This window comes from Anser cygnoides, chromosome 3 (genome assembly GCF_040182565.1).
Source record: "Anser cygnoides isolate HZ-2024a breed goose chromosome 3, Taihu_goose_T2T_genome, whole genome shotgun sequence".
In the NCBI taxonomy this organism is placed as follows: Eukaryota; Metazoa; Chordata; class Aves; order Anseriformes; family Anatidae; genus Anser; species Anser cygnoides.
In genome coordinates, this window is record NC_089875.1 from 53237182 (window position 1) to 53263708 (window position 26527).

General features: G+C 40.2%; 1 protein-coding gene across 2 annotated transcripts in view; it reads left to right on the top strand.

Annotated features, from left to right (window-relative positions):
• The first annotated feature begins 897 nt into the window (after positions 1-897).
• Positions 898-26527, top strand: part of PCMT1 (protein-L-isoaspartate (D-aspartate) O-methyltransferase) — a 34554-nt gene continuing 8924 nt past the window's right edge. The window contains exons 1-7 of one of the 2 annotated variants that reach the window (XM_066994187.1): positions 898-1171; positions 12521-12625; positions 13707-13738; positions 15798-15902; positions 19320-19440; positions 24678-24763; positions 25662-25878. In XM_066994187.1, coding sequence (XP_066850288.1) covers positions 913-1171; positions 12521-12625; positions 13707-13738; positions 15798-15902; positions 19320-19440; positions 24678-24763; positions 25662-25841 — 888 coding nt within the window. In that variant the 5' untranslated portion in view covers positions 898-912 and the 3' untranslated portion in view covers positions 25842-25878. The remainder of the gene's footprint in view (positions 1172-12520; positions 12626-13706; positions 13739-15797; positions 15903-19319; positions 19441-24677; positions 24764-25661; positions 25879-26527) is intronic. The other variant, XM_066994186.1, reaches the window with a different exon arrangement.

Sequence of the window (26527 nt, forward strand, 5' to 3'; positions counted from 1 at the left end):
TAACAATTGTGGGATGGACAGTGTGTGTGGTGCGGAGATGGCACAGTCTCGTCCCTCCCAGGATGGGTTCTCACACAGAAGACGTTATCTGCGTCTCGCACGGTGTATGACAGGCTGTGTGCGTCCTTCTACTGGGAATGCTTTTAAAGAACAGCGATGTTTGAATTTATGTCTGTGGATGACGCTGTATTTTCTCTATACCACACACTACCGACAGGGCCTATCTGTTCACAGTTACTCGCCGCTCTTCTCGCGTTCCAAAGGCAGATAACGGGGAAGCAGGGAGCCTGGCCTCAGGCAGATGACCCAGCCGTGGCGGCGCACCCGTTTAGGGGAAGCAGCGCTGCCCAGCCGCAGCCCCGGCGGCACCGCACCCGCTGGCAGGGACCGGAGGGGCGGGAAGGCAAAATCCTGTCACGGGCGGGGTGCTCGGGGCCAGCCTGCGGCAGGGCCATTTGCACATACGGCCTGAAGAGCCATAATATCACGTACAAGCAACCGGTGTGGAATTAATTTATTAAGCTCTGAGCTCGGGGCGTCGCGACCCCGGCGTCTTTTCGGGGGGTTTAACGTGCGCGGCTCTGCCCCGTCAGCAGACGCCCTCAGGGACCGCGCCGCCCGCCCTCCCCACCCGACCAATGGCAGCCGCCAACACGTAGGCCTGTCCCTCCCGCTCTCCCCGCGACCAATAGGCGCTCCCCGCGCACAGCGCGGCGCCGCTCCGCGTCCCCGATTGGCTGCGCCGCACGGGCGGCGGGGCGCGCGGGCCGCCGCCGGTAGCGATCGGGGGCCGCGTCCCGGAGCACGTCCTCCCCCCCCCCCCCCCCCCGCTCCCCGTACACCCCCGAAGCACCCCCGGCGGCGCATGCGCGGTTCCCCCCCCGCGCGCGCAGCGGCGGCGGCGTGCGGAGCATGGCGGGCGCGCGGGGCGGCGGGCGCGTGGCCCCTCCCCCCGGCGGGCGCGCGGCGGCGGCGGCGGGAGGGGGCGGAGGAGGGGGAGGCGAGGAGGCGGCGCCTGTGTCGGCGCTGGAGGTTGTGTCCTTCCTGGGCAAGCTGCTGTGCGCAGTCGCGGCGCTGAAGGCGGCCCTCTACCTGCTCCGCAGGGTGTGCCTCGCCATGGCCTGGAAGTCGGGCGGCGCCAGCCACGCCGAGCTCATCCACAACCTCCGCAGTGAGTCGGCGGGCGGCCGTTAACGGCTGTTAACGGCTGGCGGCGGGGGGGGGGGCGGGAGGAGGAGGAGGAGGAGGAGGAGGAGGAGGCGGTGGTTGTCCGTGCCCCAGCCGCTGCCCAGCCCCGGGGAGGCCGCCGGGGGAGCGGAGCCGGCCCGGGGGGGCGTGAGGGGGCCCCTTGTCCGTGCTCGCGGTCTGCCCCTCTCCTCACGCCCCGAAGTCCCTGTCATGAAAGGGTGCCGGCTTCACCTGGCTGCCCGCCTCGGCGCTGGGGAGACAAAGGGGGACCTGCCTCGCTGTCCTCTCCGGGCTGCCTCCGGTCCTCAGGGCTCTTCCAGCATTTTCTTTCGCCGCCGCTGAGAACTCTTCCACACGGCAACGTAAAGCTGGAGCGACTTTCGCTTTCATAGTAAAGAGCGTCTGCTTAAAAATAAATAGTGGATTCCCTGCTTTCTGCCCCAGCTCCAAGGGCTGGAAACGCTGCTGTGGTGAAATTCTGGCAGGGGTGCCCTCGCGCAGCAGGGGAGGGCTTCCCCGTGTAAAAAGGGGTGGCAGGCTCCAAAATGCATCCCGAAGGCGCTGTTGCCAGGATTGTTTACAGCTCCGAGAACCTGAAGGCTAAACTGATTTGGTTGCTGAGAAAACAATGACAGTGTTTTTCAACACATGGAAGCTGTTTAGGGCTTTGCAAATAATAATTAAAAAAAAAAAAAGTTAAGACCCACTATAGTCAGAACACAACAGCGATTCCTAAAGGAATAGGAAAGTAAGCTGGAATTCTCACATTATGATCTCAAAACGTTAATTGAATGTAATTACGTGGAAAATCGTATTCTGTAACTTTTCCCCCTTCTTGTTTTGCATACGTATCCCAAAATATTTTGAGCGATGTCAAATTGGATTGGGAGTAAAACATTGCAGAGGCACAAATGCTTTTGATCTTGCAGCAAGGTTGTGTTGCTGACTGCTGTTTTGTTGACTTGAGCAGGACTGCAGTGACGGGGTAGGGCTTTGCTAGGGCAGAGCAGTTGCGGGGTGAAGACCAGAAATTTTAAATAGGAGTTCTCCAGGTAAGGGGATAACTTGTTGCTGAAGCTGGAAAGAGTTTAGTAGAAAGTGCTGTTTCGTGTGGCATAAAATTCTTTTAGACGTGTTTTTCAACAAACTTAAAAAATCATTGGCTACGGAAAGGCTGAAATGTTCTGGAGGATTCCATTTGAATAGTAGATGCCTCAACGTGTTTAACTTTTTCTTCTAAAAGCAGCTAAGCAGCATAGCATCTCTAGCATCTTTATACTAGAAATAACGCAAGTCAGAAGGGGTTAGTTTGATGTTCTCCGAGCGTGAGGTATCTTGTGTGTGTGTAACTTAGTAACTGAGTATGTAATTTGCATAAATTAAAATAAAGGCAATATCTGCCATTGTAGTGGCATAGCGTGTTTTCTTCTGCAGCAAAGGCTGGTCGAGTTGTGCTTGCTCCTGCTTTTATGCCCCGTTTTCTCTTCAGTGGGCTTATAGAAATGCTCGTGAGGGAGACTATGTTGTGAGACTGGGGCACTTTCTTATCAGTCCCCTTGGCAAAAAGCAGAGGTGTAAGCCCCTCGGTATTCATAAGCTGCTGTGCTGTTAGGTTTGGAGAGGCAGAGAACTTGGCCGTGGGTGTAAGTGGGCTGGGGAGAATGGGAACTTCTTAAACTGGTTCTGCTCCTGTACAAAGGCATCAATGGAAGACTCCCGGAGGCTACACATTCTTCTCCTTTAAAGCAGCCGTATAGACTATGCTTTATTACAGGGGGCTATTGACAGCTCCTCGTGTGTCTATTTTGTGGCAACAGAGCTCTAGTTTCATGAAGTTATATTAACATACCCTCCTTTCACTGTTGCCTTAATTATAGCATTGGCTTGTTCTCTGATGGTGACAAGGGTTGTGTGAGAGCAGTGCTAAGTGCCCGTGTATATTGCATGCAAATTCAGGCAACCGTTCTTTACAAGCCTCCTCTTTGTTTTCGTGCCTTAAAAGGGGTAAGCTAATGAAGAAGGCCCTGGAACTCTGCATGTTTTTCAGTGCATACTTGGAGACAAGTGACTGAAGAATCTTGTGTGGCTTTTGGGTTTGTTTGTTTGATTTTTAGCTGTTTATTGTGTTTTCTTGCACCATTAATTTGAGGCATCGTGGTGAACAATTTGTGCAACATACAAAATGAGCTTGCTTAAAACGCGCTCTTCACAACCAGAGTGCTGTCCCTGTGTATGCTGCTTCCTCAAGGTGTTCAGCTACTTTGTTTTCAAGTGGTTTGCAAACTACTTCTCATGGGGAAAAAAAAATAATTCCTGACGTTTTGATGCTTCAAGCATGAGAGTTATTGTTAAAAATGTTTTTCATCTTTATGGGATAATTATTTAAGCCTTTGCTTTTTCCCAACTGGAAATAGCTGACTACATCTTCAAAATTGATCAGACTTTACTCCTAAAAAGATTGAAACAAAAATCGTTTAAGAAGCAGCACTTCTAGGAAGCTATCTAAATGAAGATTGCTGGAGAGTTACAGATCGTACTAAATCCAGAAATAGTTGGCTGTGTTTAAATACATAGCTGTGACTGGAGTTCCTTTCTGTTGTGAACCTGGCATATGTGGATGCTGAGAAAATAGGAAAAGACTCAGTAACAGGTGACTTACTTGCTATTACATGGCTTGGCTGAGGATCTTTGGATCCTAAATCTGTATCTCTCCCCCACTCCCTTTATCTTCAGATAGCCACTGTTTTCTCCTGTCACTGTTGGGTCATTTTAATCTCCTTCTGTTTCTCATATTTGGGCTCTTGCCAAGTCCTGTTGCTCTACACAGCACCGTCACAGAAATCAGCTTGTCTTTTCCACCTGCAGAACCAAAAATTTGGTTCCTGTCCAACTTGCAGTCCATCAGAGTTAATTAGGTTCCTTCATCACACCTTTCCTTCTCTCCTCCGATGAACACGGTGTGCTGCAATATGACAATCTGTTTTCTTGCTTCTCTGATCGTGTTGTGCCACTGGTGTTACAACCAGTTAAATGTACTTTTGAATCCGTATTTTCAGGTTTGAAAGTGAAGGTGAATTAACTTGAATGTGACCGAAGTGCTGTGTGATGTTGTTAATCGTCTCTGTGCTTGTTCCCTGCTACGCTCTGTTCTCTTCCTCATCTAATAGCCTTGGATCACAAAAGTTAGCAACTGTAATTTACGAGCTACTGCAGATTCCATAGAGTTTGATGGCTGGCTTCAGGCACAGATTCCTAATTTTGCAGCGTGAATGATGTTTCAAAGCAGCATTTATTCAAATATTGTTGGGCTTTGAAACTTCTATTCTTAGACATGTGAAAGATATTTCTGAGTGTTTTCTTATACGTTAAATAATTAAAAGTCATATCTTTCAAAGCAAGCTTTATCATGGTAAAGGCTTATCAACAGACAATCCACGCCTTTGCTGCAGAATTTTGTTTTCTGCCTGCTCAGAACAAGCCTCCTTTGCAGAGCGGGGTGAACTGCCATGAACACGAAGGTGTTGCATGTGGCCTTGCCAAGCCTAAGCCCGGTTCTGCAAGAACTGACCATGGTTCTTCTTAAGGTTTTACTTTCCTGCTGTGTCATTCCTCTTGGTTCAGCCAAAGCTCTTCCACAACAGACTAATTTTGGTCGTGGAAGAGTAAAGTAACTTGGGTGAATGTGGAGAAGAGAAATAGCAATTGAAGACAAAACCATTAGAAAGCACTTACCCCAGATTTAACACCTACACTGTACGGGCAATTATGTTGCCTGTTGTATGCATTCAGTGAACAGGCTTCCTCGCAACATGCGTGCAGTGTTGAGGCTTGAGTGACTAAGCATTGTAACTCATGGCAGGATAGTGAAACAGTTGGAAATTTTTTTTATTAAAATTCAGTGCATCCATTGATACGCTACTTCAAAGATGCAAAAAAAGATCTTCAAATTGGGTAATGTTTTAGGTGTGAAATCTGTGGCTCTAAGAGGGAGGCCTTCAAGTAAAAAGCAAAACAAAACAAAAACAGAAAATAAGAAATGGTAACAGAAAGGGAAAATAACTGACAAAACATTGTTTTATTTGTGTGAACTAGGACTGTGTCCCTAACTGGTTCTGTGTTGGCATATCTTTTTTTTTTTCCCTAAACGTTAGATGAGGTGTTGATATAACGTTATAAACATGCCTCATTCTTTTCCACAACAACCCCAAAATTCAGTGCAACAAAGTCTGAATCCTCAATCATACAAGGAAAAAAAGAAGTATGTTTCTGGCTACTTTTTTATATCATAACATTTTAGAATCAGTCATTTTAATTTAAAAATATGTAGTTCTTTTGCTTGATAGAAGGTATATTTTTGCCTCCGGTTGGGTTTAATGGCACAATACTGTTTTTCTGGTAGTCTGAAGCTGCCAAATAACCCATAGTAGAATGGAAATCAGTCTTGCAAATCTGTCCTTTGCAGGTGATTACTGTTGCTTGTAGGCATGTTAGAAGTAGGAATCTGGTATGTTTTAATTTCAATATAACTCCAAGCTTTTCTTTCAATGCTACTGTTCATTTCACCTCCAGGTAGTATAGAGAGCTCACCAAGAGCTTTAGTAAGCTTGCTAAGAAACTGTATAACATTTTTATTCTTCTGACTGATTGTTTCTGTGAATAAAACACCTCAAAGTCATGTTTGTTACAATAACACTTCAGGTGAAATTTTTTCTTGAGGTTCATCTTATGCTTTTGATTTGAATGACCAAATTTTGTCAAAAGCAGAGGAAACTTTTTCAGAGACTGAGACCAGTGTTGTTTTTTAATGACATCTTTCCTGCACTGGTTGGCTTATGTTTAGAGACTTCAGAGCCTGAATACTACAATGTTGGACTTGGGCACAAAATAGGTTTAAATGCTTGCACTGTCAAACACTAGAAGAGAGGAGTGTACAAATGGGACTGCAGAAGTTCTCCCTCGTTTCTGCTAGTATGACAGCTCTGTGTCATTTAGTATCTTAGTACTTTATAGTTTGTAAATGTTATATTGATATATGTAGTTTTGTATTTAGCGTGGGACATTTATGGGACATGTCTTTCTCATGCTTTTTAGGTGCTTCAGCTCGGTGGTCCTCCTTTTTAACGGAGTGGCCGTGGAGCAACAGGCTGCAGTCAGAACTGCATTTTACTGTTCCTTCACAAGAAATTTATGACAGATTTCATTGCCGGGAAGCTAGTTGGTTCAGCACAGGGAATCATGCTTGGATGCCCTGAGAGTTCAGGTCGTGTTTTGCTGATGGTTTTTACTTTTTTTGATCTTCCCTCAGCTATTGCATAGCACTAGTGCCAGATTTAATGAAACCGCCTTCAAAGTAACCAACAGCCGATGTGGTCTGGCTGCTGGTTTTGACAGCATTGCCTTTTCTGAAAACAGGCAGGCAAATCTGTTGCATGGAATCTGCTCCAGAAGGTGTGAGACGTGCAGCATCTCTGCTCTTTAAAGACCTGCTAAAGCTCCTGAAGCAGTCTTGCCTCCAGCCTTACTGTGAGGAGAGCTCCTTATCTGCTTGTCCTACCCAGCTACGTTTATCTTAACTGCTGCAACAGTTTTTTACATTTTTTTTTACTACCGATGGCTGTTGCTGCTTTGTGTTGAACTTAGTTTTGACACCCATGTGACTTGTAAGTGGAGAGCAGTCCTCTTAAATGCAGAGAGATCAAGATGTGCCTAGAAGTCAAGTCTCCCCCATCTGCACCCAGTCTGTTACAGTTTATTGGAAAATGCAGTTCTGTTCTTGCAGGCTGAACCCAAACTTAACGGCACTTCATTCTTTCATGTGCTCTCAAAAGCTTCTTCACTCGGATAGATGACAATATAGATTGACTGACGTAGCATTTCAATAAACACGATGGCATTACAGATGGTGTTTGTGGTAGAGGTATACACTGTAGATGTGTAAGCCAAGAACTAGCCTGCCTTCCTCCACCCCATCCACACAGGAGAAACATTTTAATACCTACTTTGCAACATTTTCCTCAAGTATGAGGGGAAGATACAGCTGTAGTTAAATGTGCCTTAGTCAGTCATTTGCAGACTTTCAGATCCCTGGATAGAGACCTGTTGTCTGTGATAACAAAATGGGTGGGTTGGTTTCAAAGATAATCATTATTAAATAGAAAACAAATATTCGCATAAAATAGAAGGGAAATTTTTGAGGGTAAGTTTGTATAGTTTTAACTAGATATTGAAGATCTATACTAGCATGTTGTAGCTGTTGGTTCCCACGTGGTTTTACCTCTGTTCTGCTTAGCTTTATTTACTTAATTACTTCCTTTTTGGGATTTTCTTGAGATTCCGTCTTTGAGTTTAATTTCTGGACTCCAAGGTTAGCTGTGAAGGTCCCTTACTTTCTTTCCTCAGCCTTTCTGTCATCGTTCTGTTTCTGAACTACACAGTCTCATCCGATCCCGTCCCATTAGCCCTATGCAGCATTCTGTTTGAATATTGTGTTATTTCTGAGCCTTGTCCCGGTGATAACAGACCAGCAGCTGAACATTTGAGGCAGTTTCTCTGTAAGGTGTAAGCAAAGCGCAAGAGACTTGTATGTATGAGTGGTTTAAAAAATGCTCTTTTGCAAACACCTACTTTGTTTCTTTAGCACAAAGATCTTTGCATGTTTTGGGACCAGTGTCCTTTATTGGAGCTCAGGGTGCTGATCCATCACTTCTTGTTCAAAATGCTTTCTTTGTGTTCATGGTTTACGATGAAAGCTTATTATGCTTGATACTTAAATAAAACTCTGTTAATTGAGGTGGTTTCTTTCTCATCTTTTTCTTTCTTCTCCCCAGCAAAAAGACCCCAACCTAAAAAGCAGCTCTCAGTTGAACAGCTGCTTAGAACCAACAAGCTTTACCTTGCTTGAAAATCAAGCTGTGGTTCTAGCCCAGCCTGCTTTCCGTTTGAAAACTGCTGGCTGGTTTGGATGGTTCAGATGGAGCCCTCTGAAAACTGTTAGCTGTCACTGAAGTAACTGTAATCTACTTCATTTCATCTTTTGCCACGCTGCAGTGTATGTGCTTTGCATCACGCTTTAAGACCTCTGAACGTTTGTGAAATGTCACTGCTTCATTGACAGGTTGTCTCTGTAAGTGCAGTACTTTGCAGTGGTTATGGAGAAAGTCATCTGGGGAGAAACTGAACTAGGTGTGTGCTGAAATAGCCCCGTGGTAAAGGGTTTGGGGATCTACGTGAGCATATTGTTAATGTACAGCCAGCAACAGGAGGTGTTTGAGGTGTTCCTCTGCTGTGACAGGCCATTGCAGCAGCACCATCCCTGCCTTGTGTAGTGAGCTTGTGCAGCAGTATACATCCTTCTTGTCATCCGGGAGCTAGTATCAGCGTAAGTGTTGACTGCTGGTATTTTCTGGGTAGGTTGGAAGCTTGCTTGATCAACAGTCAGGACTCATCAGCGAAGTAGGCGTTTCTTTGAAAGATAGGCGCTTCTGCAACTTATCTGTTGCTCAATAAAGAGATAAGTGGTTTTCTTGGTGCAAGTCCATCCTGTCTTGTCAGGCTTAGCTCTTTCCTTGCTCTCTGACAGTCAGCCGTCCGGTTTCCCAGGTTACATTCAGCAGTGGTATATTTCCACCTTCAAACACAGGGAGCTCTTCTGTGAGCTCTTTTCCTGTTTTCCCGGTGTTATTCGTGGAAAAGAAGCAGACCAGAGTTCTCAAAACATGCTCCAATTATGTCAAGCTGTCAGTGCTGCAGCCTCCGCACAGAATAACTCTTGAACTCTGCAGGCCGTGCTTCACTATTAAGTGGTTACTTTTTGGCTCCAGCTCTTTCGCTCTTAGGGGTTGTGCCGATGTAACTAACAGAGCTTACATTTGATTTCAGGCTCTAACCTAGTTTGTTTGCATATTAGCTTTTGTTTATAAGCACTGTATAATTTAATAGCTGATTTGTTTGCAGTACTGGTTACGAGAATCTTGGAACCGAGCAGTCTGCTCGACTTGCAGGAAGAGGTCTCCTGTGCGTGTTATCGCTGGAAACAAAATCAACCTATATATGCTCAATTGGGAATGATTTTCCTCTGAGATATAACTTCCTTTTAAGATATAGAAAACGTTTTGCATTGACATTTTATTAATAAATAATTTACTGCTGATTGTCTTTCTTGACATTTAGAGAGAGCACGAAATTAAAATATTGCCTTTGCAATATAAACTTCTATTATTGGCTTTTCTAGAGGGTATATGTGTTTTCTTGGCAATTCAGAATCTGGAAGAGGTTCATTCCAGATGGAAGTAAGATACTCACAGTTGGTTGTCTAGGGACTGACTTCTGCAGCAAGAAGACATTCATTGGAGTTCAGTACCTTCCAGTTGCTGTGTTGCTCTATATTTAATCGTGAGGCTAAGAAAAAGTCTATTTGTCGTCAACATGGACAAAAACTGTTTAGGTCTCGATTGCTTTTCTTAATTCCCTTCTAAATTTTACTGTTTTGTTTTATTTTTCTGCCTAGGACCAAATAGCACTTGTGTTCTGAGAGGGTGGTTGTGTTTTGTTTGTTTCTATTCTGGTGTTCTCCAAACAAAACTGAAAAGCAGAATTTATCTATGGGGGATAATATGATGCTGTGTAATTCCACGTTCATGCCTAAGAGGGTTTATTTTTTATGAAGAGGGGCATTATTTAACAATCGAAGTAAGTGGCTGAGCCATGAGATCTAGGTTCTTCCCCAGTTCTGCTGGGGACTCTAAGTTTGGTTAACTTGCTTCACTGATGAAAAAGATGGCACTAATCAAAGGCAGTCTTACAGTCAGCGAATCTCAGGAATATTTGCTGAATGACAGCATCCTGAACGCTGGGGATTTGTAGAATTTAAGTAACTACCACTTCCAATTTTTTGGGTCATTTTCCTGTTGGTGTAAGCATCACAGTTGGTGAAATTACGCTTGCTTTGGCTGAAATAAAATGAAACAGAATTTTAGGTTTTGTCTTGCACAGACATCCACAGAGCTCTGCTGTAGAGCTCTTGTAATCAAATTAGAGGGGAAAAATGGGTAAAATGTATAAACAAAGTAATGTAATGTAATGGAGGCAGAGGAAGATTTGTAAATGCTGAGAATTTACTTAGTGATACTCCAAGTAGAAAGATGACAGGAGTAGATGAGAGAAGTAGCAGACACGGAGGCTGTGTGTGTGTTGGTGGTGGTGGTTGTTGTTGTTTTTTAAAGGTACAGATCATTGGGTAGAGTGGAAAAAGCCTGCAGTCACAGCAGTATAGAGACCGTCCCCTGAAAACTAGAGGAATCTGTCTGCCTGACCATAGAGCCTTGCTCTGGCCATTCAGTGGTTGCTCTTTCAAGCTGGAAGCTTGATCTGTTTATTCTCTGCATGTTTGTTTCCCCAAGGCACAAAAGGAAGGAGCAGATGGTGTAGATAGATGCATAGGTAACAATAGAGCCTAAAGAAATGAACGCGAGTTTGGATTTTTCCTGACTGCTTCTCAGCTGCTTGTTTTTATTCCTCTCAACTCCCAGAAACTTTTTCTTTTCACTCCTCCCCTAATCAGCTTAGCACATTCTCCTGTCCCTCTTTTTTCTTTTTTAGGTACAATTATTTTAGAGAAATTAATTTTTGGTGATACCTAATGAGATGCTAACAGTAAAATGGGAATTTTTTTCTTATGCTTAGTTCCCTGAAGGGATCCATAACTAATTCAAAGTGGTTAGGGGAAAATTATTTTTTTTATTATACTATTTTACATTATCAATGCCATTGTGTTAATGGGTTGATTTTTTTTGATTTTTATTTTGTTTTGGGGTACTGTTTTGCTCAGTATGCTAACTTAGGAACTGCTGCAAATGCTTGCTGTGTCTTGGATGAAAAAATATGAAATAAGGAGTTCTCTCTAACTGAAACTGTACTATACAGTTATGAAGTCAAAGCATGAGATATGTGTAACCTATGTAATCTGTGAGGGGAGCATGTGCTTTTTCTGAGGCTTACCAGATATAGAAATCATTCTTCTTTTAAAAAAAAAAATATATATATATAAAGCATCGCTGTTTTCTTTAATAATTTGGTTGTATATTGCTATTACAGTTCTAGTTGGTACTTTGCATTCAGAACAAAAAGCAAAATTTTTTTTTTGGGGGGGGGCAGTGGTGGTAATTTGCTCTCTGAATCAAAACCTCTATTATACAGGGTCACAAAACCCTGGATACAGGCAGCGGATTGGAAAGGGGGGGGGGGGGAGAGCATTGAAAAAATCCCAACACAACTGTGATTGCTAAGAGTAGTTTGTGGGAGCACACTGTAATCGGTCAGAACGCCACTGCAGAAGTTAGCTGAGGCCTGGTCACAGGGGTTTTCCAGGTGGTGGGGCTTTAAAAAACTGATGTAACTTCAATTAGGACAATCTCAGAACTCCCTAATCTGATTTTTATACTACTCCATTTGGGGTTAGATTTTAGGAAGTGTTAAAGTTATCTTTTTTTCTTTTAACTTTCCAAATAAATCCCCCTTGGTTAAAGTTACCAGCTAGTTAGTAAAGCATTACATTTTTGCATTTTCTATTATTTTGAGTTTATACTGAATTTTTCAATGCAAGTGATTAGTTTCTTCCATTTGTTTTCTAACAGTTTCTTTTACTCACAAATGCCTCTTCAGAGCTTCAAAACCTAGAAATCTTTAAAAAAAAAAAATCTATAAAATTAAAAGAAAAAATACTGCATAGTGCTTCTGACATTTTGCGTTTCCCTTTTATTTTGAAGAATGAACAAAGATTCAGAGTGTTTTGGTGTGAAAACTCCTTGGCTTTGGTCTGCCCCTGCATAAGAATTCTGATTCTGTAGGAGTTCCTTCACAAAGGGACTTTTTTCCTTTTGCCATCACAAAAGAGAAATGGAGCTTGAAAATAAAATATCAAGCAAGGAAGCTGCAGCTTCATGCTTCTGACCTGCTTTTGTAGATTTTTCCATAATTAATTACTTAAACTAAAAATGTGAAGTATATCATGTTTGTTTTATAGAGTGTACTATCATTTTCTTACTAACTATGTTTTCAGGGTTATCAAAGGTATGCATGAAGTTGAGCTTTTCTAGGGGATAGATCTTTGCAAAGGATCTCTGTTGCTTCAGAAAAGCATCTGTAACTGCTGGGAGAGTCTTGCTTCACGTTCACTGTCTTAAGCAGCATTTGATCATGGTTTAATTTCTAGTATGATGAGACCTATTAGAAGTAGCATGATCTCTCGCAGTGTTAGGAATATGTTCGTGTATTTCACGTTGTCTTGACTGCAGAAGAGAAACAATGCCTTGAATTTTATTTGTTTTATTTATAGAAAATGGAATAATTAAATCAGACAAGGTATTTGAAGTAATGCTGGCTACGGACCGTTGCCATTATGCAAAATACAACCCGTATATGGATTCTCCTCAGTCTATAGGTAAGAGCATTTTGTAAAAATGATCATTCTAATTTGTATAACGGTGACTGCCTTTGTCAGATATATACGTGTTTTTTTATATTTGGAAGCAATTTAGATCTTGATCAGTTCATTCAATAGCTTTTAACTGCAAAGTTTTCATCTTGTTCCGGAATGCAATTGGCATACTTGGATACATCAAGTAGATTGCTCTTCAATAGTAATGTGTAGGTATGAATGTATTTCTTAAACCACAGCAATTTGTGAAGGTGCAGCTGATATTTAAATATTGGAAAAAAAAACCAAACCACATATCCAATGTACTTCAGAAACAGTCTGTCTTTACAGAAATGGCTCAGCTGAGATCATTGCAGGGTTTCTCAGACTTCTACATGAGATATTCTTATATGAAAAATAGGCATTAAATGGGAAGATCTTAAAGGATAGTTGTTTAGGACACTTATTTTCCATTCAGTTCATGGTTTTATCATTCCAAGGCAGAAGAATGAATGAAATGAATATACTGATTTCCTTTTTTCCCCAATTCCCTTTTAGTAGTGGGCAGTGAGCATTATGAATTGTAATGGGATTTTATTATTTTTGTAGGAAACTTTAAAAAAATCTTTTAAGATACATACTCAAAAATTATATATCTGCACAGAAATAAATACAGGTGAGTGTTCCTCCATGTTTTTTCTTAGGTGTATATATGCTGTTTGAAAAACAGATGAAATATTGTCTCCAGGGGTTTTATGGTCCCCACCGCATCAAACTCACGCTTACAAATCCTGGGTTTTATATAGGGTCCAAGAGAGAGAGTGGGAGGAAAAAGAAGTCATTCTGGGAAACATAACTCTTCTGAATTCAACTTACTTGATGAAATCAAAGAGTTATAGTGGCAAAGTGGAGATTGTAACTGAGATCAAGCGTAGAACCTTTTTTATTTTCCTGTCCAGAATTAACAAGGCATAGCTTACAGATGATGTTCTCTACTTCAGAAGTGAGTTAAGTACTTACGCAGCCATTTCACAGTCAAGATCAATAAAGATAGTGAGATTGCTGTCTGAACAATTATCAATTCTTCCATTTTCTTGTTTTACAGGTTTCCAAGCAACAATCAGTGCTCCACATATGGTAAGCTTTAAACTTAAGTGAGTGGTGGTAGATGATTTTATAAAGATCCAAATGCTCCTGAAGTAAAATATTTATCCTAACAAATTTAACCAGCAGTTGATTGCAGTGATGTGGTTGTGAACTACCTGATGGGACGGTGTAGAGAAGATAGAGCCAGACTTTTCTTTTCTTGGAGGTGCACTGTGATATGAGGGGTAGTGGATGAAAAATGCGACATGGGAAGTTCTGATTAGATTTTAGGGGGGAAAAATCACATTGTGGGTAATCAAATGTTGGGACAGGTTTCCCAGATTGTGGAAATTCTGCTCTTTGATATACAAACAAGCTGATTGGACAGGGCCCTGGGCAGCCTAATTCAACATTGAATTGAGTGTTGGACCACAGGATTGCCAGAGATCTTTTGCAACCTACATTACTCTGACTCTGTAACTTAAAGAACAATAAGAGTTCAGGAGTGGATAACAGTGATTTCTATGGTGTGGTGTTGCTGTAATGCCTTTAATTCTTTGGACAGGAGAAAATATACAATTGACTGAGATGTCATTTTTTTTGGCCAAGTAATTGGAGACCAGAGCAATCATGGCTGAACATTAAGAGGGGACTTGAGTACATAAATACAGCACAGATGTAATTTTTCAGTTTGAGAAGAATGAATAGAAGCGTGTATTTTGTTCATGCAATGTTTGGCGAGTATCAAAACATACGGAGTAAAGAATGGTTTTAAAGTGTTAGTAAAAGCTTGCTCCTCCTGACTAAAAACTACCAAGGTGGACTAGAATGTTCCTACTCATCAATATTAAAAACTCAATGTTTTTTGTAGAAATGTTAACAATTGTATTCAAGGATATAAAGAGAGAAATACTGTGGCAAAGTGAGGAAAATAAGTTGCAAGGCCTCTCACCCCTCCAGGGGGTCAACAGCACCTCCTTGTTTAGCAGACTTTCTGAGGATGCACTCCACTCCTGCATCCAGTTCACTGTTAGAAATGTTGAACAGGACTGGCCCTAGAACTGAGCCCTGGGGAATACCGCTGGTGACTGGCTGCCTGCCAGTTGTAGCCCCATTTACTACGACCCTCTGAGCTCCACCATTGAGCCAGTTCAGCACCCAGCACAGCGTGATCCTGTTTATCTCACAGTTGGATGATTCGTCCAGAAGGATGCTGTGAGGGACGGTATCAAAGGCCTTACTGAAATCCAGAAAGATTGTCCTCTGTCTTCCCTTCATCCAACACGTAAGGGTGACCTTATCATAGGAGGAAATTAAATTACTGAGGCAGGATCTTCCCTTCCCAAATCCATGTTGACTGTGCCTGATAAGTACTTTGTTCTTTAACTGCCATTAAATATCCCTCAGGATAGTCTTCTCCATAACTTCTCCAGGGATTGAGGTTAAACTGGCAAGTCTCAATAACAGGTTGTTTTTTTTTTTAGCATGCGAAGTAAGCTTAGTTTGTATACTGGTCTGCCACGTAAGAAAACAAAACAGCTCAGGATGTCTCTGTAGGCTACTACATCTTCATATACAAATCTTTTTGTCCTTCTGCCTTTCTAATACACAACTTTTTTCTTACTCTTTGATCCAACAAGCGTGCAGGTGGTACAAGAGGTAGTTTAACTACAACAGCCTTTTTCCTTGGTCCTCCAAAGCTGTCTTCTTCCTAGCTACCATATTCCAATGTATATGGCACGATGATAAGCTGAATTCTCTATGGCCCACATCCACCAGAACAGTGAGAACCCCCAGACTTGAAGAGAATTGAATTGATATATGGTGTCTCTCCCAGTAATTGTATCTAAACTGAGCGTGAGCTAGAAGCCTGAATGGTCGGATGATCATGTATCTATATATAACAAACAAAAAGATGCTTTCTTGAAGTAAATGGAATAACAGCAATTATATAGCTAACTCTCCCCTGCCTTTTTTTGGTAATAAAAAGTAATTCTGAGGTTTCTTAGACTACATTTTTCTGTGCATTGTCCAAAACCACTGAAGAAATGAACATGTGTAGGGTAAAGTTATATTTAAAATATTTTGACATTTTCTTTCCTTTCCTTAGCATGCATATGCTCTTGAACTTCTGTCTGATCAGTTACATGAAGGAGCCAAAGCACTTGATGTAGGTTCTGGAAGTGGAATCCTTACAGCATGCTTTTCACGAATGGTGAGAAATTTAGTTCAACCACTTAACCATCAGAACTGCTTGAACTACAACATAATTGCTTTAAGGAGGGGGGAGAGGAATGCAGGCTTCTTACAGTGGGATGAAGTAGATTACACAGAATATAAACTACTCTCCTGAGTGTGACCAGTACCTATTTTTAATTATAGTTAATACTAGATGCTTGGGTCCACTAAATCATCTGGTAGGGACGAAACTTGATGGAAGTATTTCTTGATTACGTTTTAATGGTTGCTGTATAACTTGAAGGAAGGATGTGTTTGTCTTCCCAGTGCAATTTTTACCTTATCTTATGTGGCTGAGTGTTCTCATTGTGATAATTGTCTTGTTTTTCTTCTATGATGAGTGCTTAATGAGACCTAAAAGAATCCCATTTCCATAGGTTAGTTGTATGTATATAAATAGTCTTTGAAATTGCGTTTTTTTTCCTGTTACTATGTTGTGGCAGTATCAGTGCAAGTACCCATTTAATCTTTTCTAAGTTAGTATTAATTTATATTCCTTTTACATCTTTTCCAAGTAACTTCATCTTGGGTTGTTCAGTTTGTGCATAAGGAATTCTGTGGTTCTACCCCATCTTACATCAAGGAAATAAAGACGGTTAAAATTGTTCTGTGATGGCTCTAACTACAGTGTTCTCCTACTTGTTTATGGAGTGGAATATAATCAGTTCTTCCTTCTCTGTTCCAGGTGTTTACCATTGCTTTATAACTAGCAGAGGCCTTCATTAAACTGCCAACTTGATATTAGATTTTTTCTTTCTGAGAAGTTAATTTGGAATATGGTGGTGCATATGATAAATTATCATATGTTCTCTTTTGCTATTCAAATTTTACTGTTTTCAAGCATTGATCTATTGAGACTGCATTTCCTGTATTAAGACTTAAATAAGAATGTTTTTGACAGGACAATGCACTTGTAAGGATTTTAAAATACTGCCATATTTAAAAAAAAAAAAAAGTTGAAATAAGTACGCCGAACTGCAGTCCAGAGTTAATCTTAAAAGTTACTTCTTGAACTTTCCACCTGATATTTTTGATCTAACTTTGTAGTCAGTGATCAAGTGCTAGTGGCATGCATAGGAACTCCATCCATCTATGGAGTGATAAACAAGTGATAAAATGTTTGTCAAAGTTGCATGTTAAGTCATTAAAGTTACGAATGCATAGAAAAATTTCTATGTTAGATAAGGTGTGTGATGTGGTTGTGTGCTTTTTTCTTTTAAAATTATATAAGAAAAGTTGAAAAAATGTGCAGAGAAGTCAGAATTATCACAAAAAGGAAACCTCTTTCTATTGTTGCTAGGGTTAACCACACTGTCCTTTTATCACCGTATGAATGTCCAGTTTCTCTTCTGAATCCTGCCCAATTTTCCTCCTTAGTGGTATGCCACCAAACGCCTTACAGACACATGTTTACTGGAACATGGTGGATAAATGCTTTTGTTCTCTTTGGTAGTATGATTACTGTATAATGCAGATCTTGCTGCATCCACTTGAATGAGGATAAGACAGCTGAGTCAGTGCAGTATATACACTGTCTTCCTCTGTAAAGATCTTTCTAACGGTACCATCATTCCAGATAATGTCCTTTCTCAAGCTTTTTTTAGTCCTTTGCTACCAAAATCCAGCTGGGGCTATGCTTACTGGACATGCTTCTCAGTCTACTTGAGATCTAGAATGATCATCAGGCATTTGTGGCACAAGTATTCGATTTGTGGCACAAGTATTCGATTGCACATTGATGCCGTGGCAGCTTTACTCCTCTGATGATAATCTCATTTGTGGTACTTCTGGGAAGGCCTTATTTGCTTACGCTAGCATGGTTGTTCTTTGTGGTAAACTGCTGTCACAAACTTAAGTTTATATGCTTCGTAGAAAACTTTATTAGCTTTAAAAGGTTGATGGCAAACTAAACAAATTGTAAGTACTGGAACTATGAGGAGGTTGGGGTATATTTCTATTCCAAACACACCATGGAGACCCCGACAGTTGTGCTGCTTTGCTATTGCCTTGATGACATACACTCTGAAGTTCTAGGGCAATATACAGGGGTAATCTAGATCCACGAGGATTCAGAAAGAGCATAACAAACTGTGACATGCTGCTGGACGTGCTGTTATTTTAAATCAGGCTACTTCAAGCTGTTGATCATTTTGCTAAATTTTGATTTCTGTGATATTGCCCTTGGCTGAAGGGAGTGCACTGGATTTTTTGCCAGCTTTTGGTACAGTTGACTGGCAGACATTCCTGCAAAGCTGTGGTTGTAGTGAAAATTTGCCCTGTGTCTTGCTCTGTTTCAAAAGCTAGGCCGGTCTTGTTCCACTGGGGAGGGTGGGGGAGGGTGTAGTACTGGTTTTTCCATGTTTTTAACATAGGACTTGTCCATAATCAAATGGAAAAAAATCCCCATCATACCAATAACCAGTTATTAACTTTACATGTCTTAGCAAGATTAAAATGTAAGATACAGAAATATAACTGATGCATTCAAATGTGGCCATTAAAGGACAGAGTTATATGATAGCATGGATTGCCAGGAGGACATTTACTGTTTTCTTCTTTTTAGTGAACCCTGCTAAAGATGGTCAGATTTTAACATCTAGGTTCTTTTTTCTTCTCATTCAAAAACTGGATTTTATTTTTTTCTGGAAAAAAGAGACAAGTCCAGAAGAAATATGTATTATTGAGAAGTTTCTGTTAGTGTGATAGTCTGTAAAAGTATATTCAGTTTTGTAGGCCTTTTTCTCCTCAAGATACACAAATCTTTTGTGACCTTTTTTGAGTTATGAGTTTTCAAAAGTTCTATTCTTCCTGTGGAAGAGAGCTGTGAAATCTGAAAGATTCGTTGATATGAGAGAGAGGTGGAAGGTATTTTGTTGCTGACTGTTAACTATAGTACATGCTTCTGAAAGAATATCTTGACATATCTTTGAACAAAATGCATGACTTAACTATTTTCTTTGAAGTAAGGTCTTCTCTTTAAGATTAAACTTTTGTTTTTCTTTTTAAGTTTATTCAGAATGAAAGGTGATTAGTTCTAGTGTTTGTCCTTGAAGTTTTTGCTTCCTATTGGAGGTAATGCAAATGATAGAATTTAATTTTTAAAAATTCAAAGCAAGAAGTCTCTACTAACAGTATAACTTAACTGAATCACTTCTTAAAAAAGATGAGTATAACAAACATTTATAAATCTGTACTGCCAAACTTTAATTGCTGGTTGCTTCTAGCAGTCAGAATGTGTAATTCTAAGCACTAGTTTTATTTACATTGGGAAGATACACTACCAGTTCTTTGCTTTTGTTTTATTTTAGAGAAACGGGCTCAGGAGATGGAAATACTGATTCTATAAACAAAGCAAAGCTAGCAGAAATTATTCAACTGTATATTTTTATTCCAGGTTGGTCCCAAAGGACAAGTTGTAGGAATTGATCATATCAAAGAACTAGTAGATGACTCAATAAATAATGTCAAAAAAGATGATCCCACATTGCTGTCTTCAGGAAGAGTGAAACTGATTGGTGAGCATCAGACTCTGATATACTTATTCGTTAAACTGATATTCTTTCTAGCAGCTTGTTGAAAATGACTGGAATTTGGATGTGAGTAAAAATTCTGATATAAGAAGTTAAACCAAAGAAAGAAGGGTAAATTAACCGAGGAAGGAAGAGCCAATTGAAAATCTAAACATTCAAATCTTCCTTCAGCATTTGAAAAATTTTATCGTTGCACGCTTTTGAGAATATGGCTTCTGATAATCTTAAAGAATATGTGCTCATTCCTATTACGGAGGCTCAACATGGAAGTGTTTTCTGGTGAAAATACTTCTCATGCTGAAGCTCTGTCGTGTTAAGTTTGCTTTTTAAAATTAGGCTTCAGTGCACAATGTTTCTTGAGTAAATGTATTGTCATCTAAATTTGAACGCTTTAACAATACCTTCATACTTCTGATATAGTAACTGAGAAAGCATCACTCAAAAAGTCAAGTGGAAAAAAATACTAATTGGCAATGTGCATCTCTGAAGTTTCTCAATTGTTTTTTAAAATTAACACTTTGTATTTTAGGCAATTGATTAATTGATATCAAACTAGTTTAAATCAGCATTACTGGGAGGAAATAATGCTAAAATTATACAAGGACAGTGAATTGTAAATATTGCTCTATGACTAAAGGAAAAAAGATGGCTTTTTTTTTCAGAAGATGCAGAGCTGGCAGGAGGAAAGCATTCCTTTCATTATCGTTCCTTTGGTTAAGTTTAAAAAGAAGTTGAAGGTCTGGGTTATTTTGGGGCTGTTCTTACAAATGTACTTGGAAATACTATTATGGTTTGTGATAGTCAGCTCTTACTTTAGTTACTCCCTTTTTGGTTCTTGGTCTTTTTTTTTTTTCCCCTAAAGGAGGGACTTTCTAAATCTTTTGAAATAAGCAGATTAACATGTGTACTTATAGAAATGTATAAAGTGTAGTGACCGTCATCAAGAACACTTGTGCCTTAAATTTCTAGGAAAAGAAGTCGTAACTGAGACCGTTGGGGATTGAGAGAAAAAATAGGGGAATGAATTCTGTTGGTACTGTACAAGAGCAATTTGGACTTCTGGTTACACCTGAAACAAACTCTGTTGCTCTTGGTAGTCTAGTATTCTAAGCAAATGTCATCATCTATATTATGTTTGACTGCGTAGCAGGATGACTAAGACTTCTGAATAGTTTTGTTGTGAGGTACATTTGAAAAAAAATATGGAGGGAGGAGTAGCAGTTCTGTGAACTAGATGGAGTAGAATAATGTTTCAACTGTGCTGGATTCCTGGGAGCTCTTTGAAGTGGAATTAGAATTCAGACAGCTGTTTCAAACAAACAAATAAAACCCTTGAAAACCCAGGGTTGTTTGGTGGTGGGAAATGTATAAATTAAGACTAAGTCAGTTAGTTGCTGGCTTTTGACAAGTATGCTTGAAGCTTTCTTCTTCGCTTTGTTAGACTTTGCATATGTCATAACCGCATTTCAGAAACATCAGCTTTTATTTTGTTGTGTTTTTTTTCAATTTCTGAGCAACACAACTGCACCCAGAACTGGGCAATAGGTATCCTTAGGCCATGTTAGTTTGTGGCGTGTGGGTTGGTTTTTGTTTTGGATCGAGAGGGTTGTGAGGTAAATCTCTCAAATGTTTCCACTTGCCACACTTGGGTTCCCGTGAGAGTATTTCTAGAGAGTACACAGTTTGATTCCTTCTGGATGAAACTAGACTGGGTTACGTGCTCTGAGAAGCCACCTAATAAGTTTGAAGTGTTGATGGGTATTAAGCCAGTAAGACTAGGGCTAGATCATAAATCATTCTGAAATGTGTATGTTGTGCAGATGTATGTTGTACTTGTCTGTACAACAGTGCATCCATTGTACAGATCTGCTCCTGTTGTGCTGCACTTTCCTGATGCTGACATAGCCAGAGGGAAATAAGGTAACACATCGCTCACTACTCACTCTTTAGAGGAGGCATACAGCGCGACTAGGATGTAAGTGACTATAAATGATACACTTGACTGCACCGAGGTGGATGTTCCAGTGGAACCCACTTTGGCAGGGGCAGAGAGATTTGGTCCTCAAATTACTGGAACCTCCATCTTCATTACTGGCAACAGTAATAAAAATTGACTTAGTGGAGTTGGTGCCCCATAGCCATGGGTTCTTTTGAATCATTGATGGTTTTTGCTTGGCAGCCTCGAAGCTGTGGAGGAGGAGCTTGTGCTGGTCAGAATTTGCAATGTGAGGAAAGAAGGTGCTTTAAGGGGTTCCTCACCTACTGGGGAAATGTGTTCTCTTCCACATCCAGCTTAAGGCCTGTAAGAAGGTCCTTGCGGGGTCTTCTTTCAGGGCCTATTGTGAAAGATAACAAACTCCCTGATTTAAAGTATTTCAAAAATCTGTCCAGATCTTCCTGTATACTCTTGGATACTTAAATATCTTGTTACTGTCAGTGTGGCCCTCCCTGTCATTGAGGTCAAAGTTAAATCTGCCATGGACACCATGTATTTTCTCTGCTTTGTGAGTTGATAGAAAGCAAAAAGTTGATAAAGTTTCCGCTTCTGGCAGGAGTGCGGAATTTCTTTTGACTTGTTCAGCCTTTTAGTTAATCTGTAATAATAGCAGCTGCCCTTTAGAAGTCAAAGCTCAGTCCAAAGACAGGAAACCCCAAACAACTGTGTGTGTTGAGCAGAAGAGTATCTTCATTACCCTCTTTACTCTTTCTTCCTGACGGGTAACTGGGATTTCTGCACTCACTGAATATGAATTTATAGATGGCTTAATATCATGCACATCTCTTGTTCCTAAAGAACTCTAGGTAGAGCTTTGTGTAAAACCTAACTTGTCCTGAGCTTCCTGTTGGTTTGTTATAAATCCTGTGGACATCATATTCACAATCACAGTCTTTCAAAACTTAACTCAGGGTCTAGTCTCTCTTGTAATGTACTTCAGTGGTTGAGAATTTTAATATTAAACTTTATTTTCCTTTGCATTCCGTAATAGTTTGGGGTGTCAGATTGTGGTGGGTTCACAGTTGCTGTCTGGCAGACGCCCACCCAGCCTCTCTTTCATTCCCCATCCTCAACGGGACAGGGGAAAAAAAGATGAAAAGCTCATGGGGTAAGATAAAGACGGAGATCACTTATCAGTTACTGTCACAAGCAAGGCAAAGTATTTGGGGAAAATTAATTTATTGCTAATTAAAAATAAGGTAGGACAGTAGGAAACAAACTATAACACCTTTCCCCTCCCAACATCTGCTACCAAAACCTTGCCACATAAACCCCATACACAGTTTTATTCCAAGTTACCAAAACTAAGATCTTTGGAAATTTTATTGTCTGTATTTCAAAGGAACCTACAGTTTCTGCAGTCAAAAATTTGCAGATGCAGAATCAAGGTGACTTCTTTTGCCTGATTCTATCTATCCCATGCTTGTATTTGACAAGTAGATTTCCATAAGAGTAGCCAGAGGTTGCAATTGTTTTGGACACCTCAGGGTTCTGGATTTTTTTTCCTTGTGTAATCTCCATTCTGCTTTTTTTGGGAATGTTGAGCATGAGACTGGCTACTTTATGTAGGTCCTAATATTTGTCTCATGCATGAGTTACTGATACTTAATTTATTTAAGTTTTGAATGTCACGATTAGTTTCGTTCCATTGAGTTTAATATTTCATCTACCCCATAATAGGCCTCTCAATCTCTTTCCTCGTGTCGGCCTTTTCTGAGGACATGCTAATAAAAGCAATAGGCTCACTGTGAGATTTAGGACATGCAGCACATGAGCAGATTTGTATGGTTTTCTGCTTTATATTTTTATGGCAGGTACTTATGTGACCAAAAGAGGATGCTGGACTTTGAACATTTAGTTTTTCAGTTTGAGTTCAGGTGCAACTCTAACCTAGACAATCTAAAAGTTTGTATGTCACGACTTTCAGAATTGCGGTTTTCATATACAGAAGATCTTTGCATTTGATTGATTAGGTTGGCAGCTGAAGCAGTTGAAATAGGGTGAAAAAGCTTCCCTGTTTCCATTTTTGGTTTACAGACTAATAAAGAGATTGAGAATGACTCCTTTGGCCCGTGTTGAAAGTAGTCCTACATATTTAAGGTTTTAGCACTGAAAACAACTTAATCTGTGATGTGTGTCCCATTCACCCTCCGTGCTGATGGCTATGTTGTTGTCTTGCCCTTCCCAGATTGTGACTAGAAAACTTGGGTCGCTTTTCTGGAAGTGGTTTTGTGGCACTCAGTACCTGCTGAAATAAATTACTTTTGTCTTCCTCACTTTTTGCCATCAATCAAAAGGTTATGTTTGTGTAGTTGTTCTGTTCTGTTTTTAATTCCATTTGTCAGAACGGCCAGTGTGATTGCCTTTCTACTTATCCTGGTGTCTTGACCCGTGTAAATCCTTGATAGCATAATCTCAATGGTTTTACCTTTAAAACCATCCAGTGAGAAGTCCAAGGTCTCTGCCATCTTTCAGACTCACCCCAGTCTTACTTTGTTCCATTTCAAAACATAGATGATGAGTAGCTCTCACAATAACTTTACCTCTTCCATTTACATGAGACTTCTGGGTAGAGAATGGGGTTTTAATATTAAGGCAGAGTGCAGCTATGCACCTTTCTCTGCTTCTTGTTGGTGCAAGCTTCTGTCATCTTCAAATACCAACTGATACTAAATCAGGGTAATGAAGTGTGGGCTTCATTCCAACTTGTTGTGCAGTTTTAAGTGTATAGTCTGTGTGAATGCTTGCTGTGTCCTCTCTTCCTCACTTCTTTGGAGTGTTCTGATACGTACTTTTGAGATTTAATGCCATAGACCTATGATTTGCATTATATTTAGGAAGGGTGTGAGTCAAGGCAAGGCATAATTTTTTAGGAGGGTGAATGGGTGGAATTCACCTGCATTGGAATGATAGGGCACATAAATGCTTAGTTATCTCTTCTGGGTGGACCACGTGTCTCAACTTTCATTATAAATCCATGCTTTCTGATTTCAGGTGCTTTGGTAGTATTTCTGATATATTTTATGTGTTTTATAAGTGTGTGTGTATAAATATTTTTGTTGCATCTGTTTTATAATTGCATTCATATTTTTGAACTGACTTTATCATGTTACTAAGGCTCAGCAACATTTTAGTTGAAATCTGAGCATAGCCTTTCATTTATGATAGGTTATCTTTTTTTCTCCACTTAGAAAAGGTTTAAAAAGTTTTCTGTTTTTTTTTTCAGTGGGAGATGGAAGAATGGGATATGCAGAAGAAGCTCCCTATGATGCGATTCATGTAGGAGCTGCAGCACCAGTTGTGCCCCAAGCAGTAAGCAATTTATGTTTTGTGTGTGTGATTCAGTAATCTGTTAGCTGTAAAGAAATTTTATATGCATGTACGTGTAAGGTACTTTGCAGACTTGCACTGCTAGGAGTGTCAGTGGGCAGGGTGGTGTTAGTATAGCGTGTGGCTTTTTGTTTCTGCCGTATTGGACTTCCTGTTGGCTTGCAAAAGTTGCTTGTTCTAATGACTTCAGAAAACATACTTTAAAATGACTTGTGTACAACTTGTATTACCACTGTGAGCTGGAGAATTTTCCTGAGTAAATCCATTTGCTTTTATTGAACATTGAATTACAAAAAAAAAAGTGCTCATCTGGAAAAGCAGAGAATGCTATATTTTTGTAGCTTTCGGAGTGAATGCAATGCAGTTGTTGCTAGAGAGACTGAAGAGAAACTAGGAACTCTGGAGTATGTATGCATGAAGTAAATTACCATTCTTTCAGATAAGCTTTTTTTCTCTTTTTTTCACCAAGTGAATGGGAAAAGAAATATATTTAAATGCTATCTGATATGGCATGATCTTGGCATGCTAAGTACCAGCTATTTTTAAAAAATCGTAATTTTAATGAGGATAGTGAAGAACTAGAGATTCGAGGTGTAGAAATTAAAAGTGCAACCAACGCAGTTAATCCAACTGCTATTTTACCTTCTTTTGGAAGTACATGAAATTATTGTGAATTTTTCTGTAATACTAATTGTTATACTATCTTGTTGTGGTACTCTCATTTTCAGTGTGTATTTTATTTTTCTTAATTGAAATAATTATCTACTGCATAATAATACATAGATAAAGCACGGCAAAGCTGTTCGTGTAATGTAACAAACTTTGGATCCAGTTTCTCTGAAGCAGATGATTACACTCTAACTTCTGTGTTGTGTTCTAGCTTATAGATCAGTTAAAACCTGGCGGAAGATTGATATTACCGGTTGGTCCTGCAGGGGGAAACCAGATGCTTGAACAGTATGACAAACTAGAAGATGGCAGTGTCAAAATGAAGCCTCTGATGGGAGTGATATATGTGCCTTTAACAGATAAAGAGAAGCAGTGGTCCAGGTGGAAGTGATTTTCTGTTCCACTTACTTCTTCCACACACACGCAAGGTGAAAGGGTGTGAATTTTAAGCAGATAGACTGCAAGGCCTGCCTTTGTTGCTGTCATTGCTTTCTGCTCCTCCATACCATGACAAGTGACTCAGTCTGCATTACTACATCACCAAGAGGAGGTTATGCTAAGTTTGAGTTAAATTAAAAGCAGAAGAAAATATTGCATGGGTTGCACTTTGTCTCTTTTGGACTCGTGTTTTCTTTAGTCTTGGCGTGTTGAAGTGTTTTTTCTTTTTAAACACAGTATTTTCTAAATTTAAACTTCCCTTTTAGTGAGCTTTGTATAAGTAGCTTGCCAAATAATTAGGTTAAAGTGTAAAATACTACTTCAGAATAAGTATTGTCATGTCCTATAAGTTAGTGTTAATTTTCTGTTCATTTTTTATTTTTCTGAGATGTCACAAATGAGGAAAACTGTGTGTAAAATCCTTAAGGGGCAATATAGATAATCTTCCTAGCACTTTTCCTTCAGCCTCCAAGTAGCAGAAAGTGGAGAAGCTAATCCCTTCTTTCATAAAGTACAAATGTGGTTGAGTAGTGTTTAGAAAATTTCCTCAAACATGTTAACAAGTCTGTCGCCTGCCTTTGGGGACATATTTCTGTTCTACAACACAGCACACTATGAAGGCCTTTCTAGAGGTAGTAA